This window comes from Pempheris klunzingeri, chromosome 24, assembly GCF_042242105.1.
Source record: "Pempheris klunzingeri isolate RE-2024b chromosome 24, fPemKlu1.hap1, whole genome shotgun sequence".
NCBI lineage: Eukaryota > Metazoa > Chordata > Actinopteri > Acropomatiformes > Pempheridae > Pempheris > Pempheris klunzingeri.
This window is the reverse complement of record NC_092035.1, coordinates 857,138-867,082: the sequence shown is the minus strand read 5'-3', so window position 1 is coordinate 867,082 and position 9,945 is coordinate 857,138. Positions and strand designations below refer to the sequence as shown.

At 50.8% G+C, this 9,945-nt stretch overlaps 1 protein-coding gene across 1 annotated transcript in view; it reads left to right on the top strand.

Annotated features, from left to right (window-relative positions):
- Nucleotides 1-5,607: 5,607 nt before the first annotated feature.
- The window catches only part of agap1 (ArfGAP with GTPase domain, ankyrin repeat and PH domain 1), a 106,541-nt gene continuing 102,203 nt past the window's right edge, over nucleotides 5,608-9,945 (top strand). The window contains exon 1 of the mRNA XM_070855667.1: nucleotides 5,608-6,790. Within this exon, the coding sequence (XP_070711768.1) occupies nucleotides 5,608-6,790 (1,183 nt within the window). The remainder of the gene's footprint in view (nucleotides 6,791-9,945) is intronic.

Here is a 9,945-nt window from a genome sequence, read left to right as displayed (position 1 = left end):
GTGTGTGTGTGTGTGTGTCTGTCACTGTGTGTGTGTGTGTGTGTGTGTGTCTGTCACTGTGTGTGTGTGTGTGTGTGTGTGTGTGTGTCTGTCACTGTGTGTGTGTGTGTGTGTGTGTGTCTGTCACTGTGTGTGTGTGTGTGTGTGTGTGTGTGTGTGTGTCTGTCACTGTGTGTGTGTGTGTGTGTGTGTGTGTGTCTGTCACTGTGTGTGTGTGTGTGTGTGTGTGTCTGTCACTGTGTGTGTGTGTGTGTGTGTGTCTGAGTGTGTGTGTGTGTGTCTCTGAGTGTGTGTGTGTGTGTGTGTCTCTGAGTGTGTGTGTTTGAGAGCCTTTTTTTGACGTGAATACTAAACTCCAGTTAGAGCTCAAAGTGAGAGTCGAGATTTTCCTGCAGATTTTCTTCTTCTTTGCTCTAAATCTTAACAAACAGAATAGTTTTCCTCCATCTGTCCGTCTGTCTGTGAGGCCGTGACGGTCGATTGGTAGCTGATCGACTGATCAATAATGAAACCGGTGTCAGGATGCAGCGTTGGAGCCACGTGTGAGGATATTCAGACTCAGCGTGAGATCCACCTGACAAGATGAAAAGTAAACGTCTGGAGTCGTTACAGTGAAATTTAATTTGAATTTATCATAAAAACAACATTTATTTAAAAAGTTGAGGCTGAAAAACAGAGAAAAGCCAAATAAATGGACTTTTCTGAACCAGAAAACACCTGAACACTAATGTGAACATGCTGGACTCACAGTCAGAAGCTGATTCTGTCCACATGTGAGACGCTGGAATCAGAAGAATGTTGTCTGTTACCAGACTTGTTGGCGATGAGCTGAATGTTTGATGAGTAATCGATGAGTCGCAGTAATAGCAGCACGGTTGACGGGTCAGGACGACCAGACTCCACCTGGACGGCACAGATTTGACTTTTTAAAGGCTCAAAGCATCCGTTTAAATCCCCGCTGGTGTCCCGCCCCAGCCTGGGGTGTGTGTCCGACCCTGGTTAACCCCTCTATAAACATCACCACAGGGGCTGCTGTGTGGGGGGGTCTGGGCCTTTATTTTCCTGTATAGCTGCAGGCCCTGATAAGGCCCCCAGCGTCTCCAGAGACCAGCGGACAGATTAAAGCCTGCAAGCCTCTGCGCTCGTCCAATTCGCCTCACTGTGACTCAAACTTTACGCCCCCTCCTGGGAGACGGGGCGTGCAGGCGGCCTTTTTGTGGCAGATAAGATGAGCACTGAGACACCCGATCAAAACACCTAATAACAGTGTGTGACAGCGAGCAGCAGGTGGCTTAAAGTCACAGTAAGATGAAGGAACAACCCTCCGCCATGTCTGTGTGTGTGTATACAGTAGATGTGACTCTTTAAGGGGGAACTACACTGTTTCCAACCTGACTGGGAGGTAGTAAAAGTGTTGGAACTGGTCCAGTAGATCACAGTAGGTCCACTAAAAGAGCTTATTTTAGCCACTGACAAGCCCAGGTTGTTATTCTAAGTGTGTGACAGCATCATGGAAAGGATCCCTACAGAGAGAGACCTGGAAGATCCTTTTGGTTTAACCACAAACAGCACACACACCAGACTACATTCACTAAAACAGGGATTTTAGAGAACAGGACACAGGAGCTACTAAGTGTAGCTGCTGTGACTTTGGTATTTTTAAAATGATAATTCAGATCCAAACTAACTCTCAAAGACGCCAAAGTCACCCAAAAACACAGATGAACTGACTGATGGAGGCAGCAGCAGATCAGCAACCTCTGTGTTCTGTGAGGTAAAATTACTGTTTTTCTCAATGGAGTCTGGTGATCGACAGGCTCGGATTGTTATTCCAAGTGCAAACACACCAGACTCTGTTAACAAAAGTAGGGATTTTTACCTTGCAGGGCACAGGAGTTTCTGGTCTATCGCTGCTTCAGTCAGTTAGCTTGTCTTTGCTGCTTTAAAAGCTTACTTCATTTACAACGCAATGTTTGTCTAACACACAGTAACACAAACTGGTGGCGGCAGCAGCAGACCAGCAGCTCCTGTGCTCTGTGAGGTAAAATTAGTGATTTTGTCAATGGAGTCTGGTTTCTTTGAGCAAAGTGTTTGTTTCTGTCTGTTATTCCAAGTGTCTGACCAGACTCCATTCACAAAAACACTAATTTTACCTCACAGAACACAGGAGTTTCTGGTCTGCTGCTGCTGCCTCCATCAGTCCGTGTGGCGGCTCGGTGGTTCACTATTGGCTGCCCTCCCCCCCCGTGTGACATCTCTGACACTTAACTGCCGCTTTTCTCTCGTGTTCGGCCGCCGCGCTCACAAACGAGGAAGCGACGCACGCCTGCTTTCATGTCTCCTGTCAGGTGGGGCGCCTTTTGAAGGTGCGTTTGATGTTCGGTGTCACACACTCAAAAAGACGGGGGAGGGGAGAGTGGGAGTAAATTGAATGTACAGAGGGAAAGATGAGAGGTGGGTTACATCCAAAAACAGTGGTGAGGTGAAAGGAGAAAGTTCCCGTCAGCGGCGGCGGCTCTAATCTTGATTAATCCCAGTAATAATCCAGAAGGCGTCAGAAGCCGAGTGATGGTGGGGTGGAGGTGGAGGTTTGGGTGAGGAGGAGGGAGGAGTTAATCTTCCTCCTCTTCGGTGGACGAGTGGAGGATGAAAGAAATCGCTGAGTTTCCACTCAGGGTTCGACTTTAAAGACACATTTCAATTTCGGGGAATGATCAAAGAGACGGGGGTAATTCCACCTTAAATATTTTAAGGCTGCAACTTCCTGATCATTAAGTCAGATGAGAGAAAACTATTCAAACGCTGATGGAAATCAATCAGAGTTGATCGGAAGTCAAAGAATCGTACGTTCACATGGTTATCTGAAATTCATTTTATTTGATGCAGTGACTTTAAATCATGAAAATATGAATAGAAATTCATTTTGAGTAATAAAATTTAAATTTTTATTGATTCTGTCTGGAACAGGATCGCCAAACTGTTGTTTATTACCAAGCTTTATTTTGAAAGTTTAACCGGACAATGTCTCAGCAAGCTTTATTTTGAAAGTGTATCTGGACGCTGTTTCTCAGCACGCTTTATTTTGAAAGTGTATCTGGACGTTGTTTCTCAGCACGCTTTATTTTGAAAGTGTATCTGGATGTTGTTTAACCGGACGTTTCTCAGCACGCTTTATTTTGAAAGTGTATCTGGACGTTGTTTCTCAGCAAGCTTTATTTTGAAAGTGTATCTGGACGTTGTTTCTCAGCAAGCTTTATTTTGAAAGCTTAACCGGATGTTTCTCAGCACACTTTATTTTGAAAGTGTATCTGGACATTGTTTCTCAGCACGCTTTATTTTGAAAGTGTATCTGGACGTTATTTCTCAGCAAGCTTTATTTTGAAAGTGTAATTGTTCATTATTTCTAGCTAGCAATAAAAAATACATAACATTCGGTTACATTTTCAAAATAAAGCATGCTGACAAACAACATCCAGTTGAACTTTCAAAATAAAACAAGCTGACAAACTGATATTTGGCACTTTTCGCTTGCCGTACCTGTCCGAGGGGAGACACTGAATCCATGTCACTCGTGATGTGTTCAAGTACACATGGTAAAAAAAAAACAAAATCAAAATCTAATTTGTAGTGATGAACAGGAAACATGTTTTTCAAAGTAAAAGTCAGCCTCAGATGCTGTTTTTGTTGTTGGGAACAGAGGAAGCTGTCAGGAGGGGAAGTCTCACCTGTAGATGCTTCCCACAGGTAATTAAACCCCTCAGATGTAAGAAAAGTGTCAGGCTTGATCTGCCATACAGTGTTTGTGCCTCCATGGCTTGGGGGGGGGGGGGGGGGGGGGGCTTTAAAGAGCCTGATGGGCAGAGGGGAGGAAGAGGAGGAAGAGGAGGCTCCACCCTGCTCATAGAGACCAGAGCAGCCTGGAAGACACGAGCCGGAGCTTCTCTCTGGGTGGATCTGTAGATATTTAACAGTTAAATCCAGCTGTTCAGTTCTCCATCTGAAAAAGTCTCCATTTTAGAGAAGAATTTTAGCAGTGAAGTCGACATAGACGACAATAATGTGCAGTACGTGGCTAAAAAAGCTCAGGTACACCTCCTACGCTGCCGAACACAGAGCTGGTGAACATTCAGCACCTCTACACATGTTAAACCCCTCTGGACACAGCTGCAGGAAAAAAGGCATTTTCTGACATGAAGTCTGGTGTAGCAACAGCATTTAGAAAGGATCCCTACAGAGAGAGACCTGGAAGATCCTTTTGGTTTAACCACAAACAGCACACACACCAGACTACATTCACTAAAACAGGGATTTTAGAGAACAGGACACAGGAGTTTTAAATGACTACTGCTGCCTCCACCTGTTAGTGTACTTGTGTTATTGTGTGTTACTTAAATACTATGTTGGATCCATACTGACCCTTTAATACACCAAAGTCACACAATAACACAAACACGCTAACTGATCAAGGCAGCTTTTGTGTAAAATCACTGTTTTGTCAATGGAGTCTGGTTGCTTTGAAGAGAGCGATATAACAGCTGTAAAAGAATTTTAAAAAACAACAGCAAATCTGAGACACTGTTCAGAATAAATAAGAAAAACAGAAAAATAGCCTCTGAAACACGTGAAAAATACACTTGTACACTGTAAGAGTGTGCAAGTTTCGACTCTATTTTCCTGTTTTATTGAGTTTTTATGGAGAACTGTAAGACATCAGGATTACTTGCTCAGGTGTGTAACTGCGCACGGCGGAAGGAGACATAAAGGATGAAGTTCACCCGTCAGTAAAACGGCCCCAGACGTGTTTTTCTGCGGACTCTTCCTTTAATGTCCGCTGCAGACCCAGGTCCAGCCTCTGCACGGACTCCGCTCCGTGTTTTCCCGTCGTCCCTTGCTGCTGCCGGGTGGTGTGTGTGTGTGTGTGTGTGTGTGGAGCGGAGTGTGTGCCGAGCGCAGAGCAGCGGAGCGCGGAGGGACTGGGACCGAGGCTGCCGAGCCTGGTGTCGCCGTCAGGGAGGGTTGATCCGGAGTGAGGGAGGACGGGAGGCAGCCGGGCCGGTCCGCGGCTCTCAGCCCGCCAGAGACGGGACCAGAGAGAGAGTGTGAGGGGAGAGGGGCTCTGCCGGCCGCGCTGCGGGGGATGTGCGCACACAATGGGAGACGACGCACTGGCACCGTCCGGGACGCGGCGGTAGGAGAGTAACCCCCCCGGTGTGTTTGCAGCCGAGACGCGGACACCGGAGCGGGATCCAGAGCTGTCCCGGTGCTGAGCTCCTCCTCCGGCCGCTACCAGGAGTGTTTTTGGCCGCTCGGTGCTCCGGACGGGGCGCTGCTGTGGCCCGGAGGACGCGCCTGTGCGCTGCGCTGAGCTCCGGCTTCAGTCCCGCTGGGATCCGCACGGAATGTGTTTCCTGCGTCAAAGTCCGCGCTGTTTGCACATCTGGAGGGAAAAGTGTGTTTGTGCCCCGCGGCGTTTCTAGCAGGTCAGAGGAGAAGCGACTCCAGTGGACTTGGTGTTGGGTCACCAGGAGAGAAGTGGTCCAGGATCCAGACTTCAGGCTCCTCCTGGAGCGGTCAGAGCTGAGGAAGAGCTGCTGGTCTTCATCAGGGATGTACCTTCTGGACAGCGGCTGCCCTGAGAGGATGGAGCGGGGCACGCCTCAGAGGAAGACCGTCTACCGCATCTCCCTCACGCTGGTCAAGAGGGAGAGCCTAGACGGCGAGGAGGGCGGGGGGCCGGGCCCCCACGGGGCCGACGACCCCAAGGTGGGCGCCTTCCGGCGAGAGGGCTCGGTGGAGGTGCAGCGCAGCGGGCTGCTGGAGCAGCTGCAGGAGGTGGAGGACGAGTCGGACGACCTGTCGGCGTCTCACGGCTACATGAGGAGCTTCAGGACGTTCAGCACCGGGCAGCTGGAGCTCGGCCGCCTCAAGCTGTCCAGGAAGCAGCTGCTGCAGAAGGAGCTCAAGGCCTCCAGCCCGGCGGCAGAGCGCGGCAGGGGCGGTCCCGCCGGCCCGGAGGACCCTCAGGGAGGGGGCGCGGAGCAGGAAACGGGGGCCTCGGAGCGGCTCGCCGAGGAGCCCTGCAGGGAGAGTCCACAGACGGCCGGCGTGGAGAACGGCGGCGCGCTCAGGAAGAGACTCCTGAAGGCCAAGAGCGTGGAGGAGAGGAGCTCTGAGGCTCCCCTCAACGGGAGCAACGGCAAACCGGCCAAAGCCCCCTCCCCGGACACCCCCCCCCTGAAGCGGCCTCCCGGTCTCCTGCGCCGCAGCTTCAGCTTCAGACACTGGAGCGGCGGCGAGCTGCTGCGCCTGCGGGCGCTCTCCAAAGACAAACACCACAGCAGCTCCGGCTGCATCGGCCACGAAGCCGCGCCGGACGGCGAGAAGGAGTCCGAGGCTCCGGCCGCGCCCCCGGCCCCCCGCCTCGCCGACCCCACCAGGGTGAAGAGCAGGACTCTGGAGGTGGGCGCCGTCCTGAACAAGACGGACTCCATGTCGGAGCTGAGCCGCTGGGAGAGAGCGCGCGGCAACAAGAACCGCACGCTGGACAACAGCGACCTGCAGCGGCTGGCGGCTGAGAAGGACGCCGCAGGAGGGGGGTTCCTGCTGCGGGGGGGCGGCGCCCGCTCCAGCGAGAGGCGCCTGGTCCGCTTCTTCAGCGGGATCTTCACCAGGAGGGAGGGGGCCTCCAGCCCGGCGGGCAGCCCCGGCGCCCAGCGGTCCCTCCAGCGCAGCAAGAGGAGGGTGGTGTCCCAGTCCAGCACCGAGAGCGTCAACGGAGGGAGCTCTGAAGGTAACACGGCCCCCCCCCTGGGCTCACCTGGCGGCTTCAGTCTGCACTGATGTGTGTCTCGTTTCAGAGGGTTTAGCTTGTGTCCTGGTTTTACTTCCTGACCCGCTCTGTCATCTCGGGGCCCTCTGGGGGGTCCCACACCACATGTTGGACCTCTCAGGTCTCTCTGAGGCTTCAGGAGCGTAAACACTGAGTCTGAAACCTAATGTGGCCTTAAAGTGGAGATATTCACAAAGAGTGTGTGTTTGTACAGGCTGCAGCAGGGGGGAGGTGTGTGTGTGTGTGTGTGTGTGTGTGTGTGTGTGTGTGTGTGTGTGTGTCTCTGTGTGTGTGTGTGTGAGTGTGTGTGTGTGTTTGTTTTGGACAGCAGGGTGATGTTTGGTCCTGTTTGTCTTTCATTCCTCTCAGTATGTATTAAAGCAGCGTCAGGACTGAGCAGAGCAGTCATCCTCACCTGGGGAGCAGGTGACCCCGGCAGTGAGCAGGAGGACTATTACACTGTTTCCAGCTGAAACGTGAAGAAGAAGATGCAGGAAAGCAGAAGAGAGGAGGGGAAACGGGGTTAAAATAGCAGCAGGGGAAGTAGTTTGACTTTGAACCTTTATTTTCTGTAGAGAAGAAGAACCGTGGTGTCATGTGACCGCTCTCTCTTTATCCACACACATTCACACACTCAGCATCCTCTTTCCGCTCAGAGTGGAAAACATGACGGGGAGAGAGAGAGGAAGAGGCGGATGGACGGACAGATGTGCGTCTTCCTGCCAGATGTTCTACTCTGATGTTTTTTAGTCTGATGGCTCGTCCGTGTGGCGGCCGGTCAGGTGACGCTGGCGTTTGGGTTTAGCCTCAGAGGCTAACGCTAGCTTAGCATCTGGATATGGTGTTGAACGAAGCTCAACCCATAGATCCTGGCGTGCTACTGTCCTGGGCCTGCCGAACTAGCTAACTTCCTGTTAGCCTTCTGCTAACTTCCTGTTAACCTTGTGCTAACTTACTGTAAGCCCTCTGCTAACTTCCTGTTAGCCTTGTGCTAACTTACTGTAAGCCCTCTGCTAACTTCCTGTAAGCCTTCTGCTAACTTCCTGTTAGCCCTCTGCTAACTTCCTGTTAGCCCTCTGCTACCTTCCTGTTAATATGTGTGCCCATTGTGGAGTAACTCACCAGTAAAATTCCATTTTTAGAAGCGTTCAAACAGCAGAGCTGGTCTTAATTTCCTTCAGCAAACTATTTCTATCCTTAGAAGTGACAGCCGAGCGTCACGTCAGGATATTTCATCCTAAGCGCTGTGGTCTTCCAGTGGAACAGGGTTGATTTTGGGTCTCTTTCATGGCTTGAAGTGTGTTTTGGATTGTTAGGGTGTAAACTGGGATTCTCCAGGTCCCTGATCCCGGCCTTGGAGGTGGACTAACAGGTTGAGCAGTGTGTCCGCACCTTGTGCGCGGCCCACACACAAGGTGGGGGTGTGTGTTAGGTGTGGGGGGATTGAAGGGGCACAGCCTCCACATATTTGGGATTCCTGAGTTGTGGCTGCAGGTTACTGATAGCGGCTTGTGGCAGGTAGTGTGTTTCTACAGCTTAAAGAGTTAAATGATCAAATGATCTTTGGTGTGCTGATGGTTTATCGTGTATCATTCTGAGTACATGCAGTGATAGAAGATTCACACTCCACCAGATTCCATTGACAAAAATGGTAATTTTACATCATGGGAGACAGGAGCTTGTGGTCTACCGCTACCTCGGTCAGTGAGCCCACACGTTAGTATGGCGCTAAAGTAGCTGTTTAAAACACACGACAGTCACACGTTAACTCAAACTAGCTAACTAATCACAGCAGCTGAACATCAGAACCCCCAGTGTCCTGTGAGGGTAAAATCACTCATTTTGTTAATGGAGTTTGGTGGGTTGGAAGCACGCGAACACAAGGTTGTTTGGAGGAAGACTCTCAGAGCAGTCGGAGAAAACACACACACACACACACACACCAGCCGGCCACACCCATCCCCCCCCCCGACCTCACAGTGTCTTAATGGAGTCTACTGGTGTGTGTGTGTGTGTGTGTGTGTGTGAGCAGTGTTCTATAGGGAGTAAATGTAAGGGAATGTGTGTGTGTAAAAGGGTGTGGATGTGGGTGTGTATTCAGGGTGGAGCGTCTGTGTGTGTATGTGTGTGTGTGTGTGACCTATTTCCGCAGCCATGCAGAAGTAATGTGTGCTACATGTGTGTCAAAAGCCACACACACACACACACACGGTTGCCAATTACTGCGTCTACTTTTGCATCCAGTTAACTCATCTTTCTCTGAGAAATACACACACAGTAGCACACACACACTGTAACACACACACACACACACACACACTCATCAATTGGTTCGACTTGCAGCTCCTTCAGATGAAGCGAAGCTGTTTCTTAGTTAGAGCGACTTTGATCCTCGTCTGCTTTCCCTTCACTCACACACACAACACACACACACACGCACACTCTCACACACTCACACACTCTCACACACACACACACACACACACACACACTCACACACACACTCTCTCTCTCTGGGAGTCTCCTCTACAATGGGTATAATAGGGAGAAAATCCTATTAGGAGAGATGCTGCAGGGAGCACGGAGATGGAGGGATGATGGAGAGATGACCCTCCTCCTCCTCCTCCCCCCCCCCCCTCCTCCTCCTCCTCCTCCTCCTCCTTCTTGTTTACTCCTGTCCTTCCTCCCTTCCTTCTCCCCTCTTCCCTTCTCCTTCACTCCTTTTCATCCACCTCTCATTGCACATGTGACACTTTCTGCACGTGTCCTGTGTGTGTGATCATGTGACCAAACATTACTTCCTGTTTTGCTGTTGGCTGTCTCAACCGTGTGTTTGGGCTCGTCTCGGCGTCCCTCAGCCCCGCCCCGCCACGCCCTGTCACGTAAAACAGAAGTCACATGACTCACAATCCATCCAGTTCACCATTTATCTTTAAAAGTGATCTCAGTTCCAGTTTTCCCGCTAACTGTTAGCTTTGAGTCAACGTATGCTAAATGCTAGCCAGTGAGTTAGCATGATGTGCGCTAAAGTGTTAGCATGAAGCCTGCTCTCACCCAACAGAGTAAATGCTAATGCGTTGCCGTGGAAACTAGCATCATCATCTACGGTTTTGAGC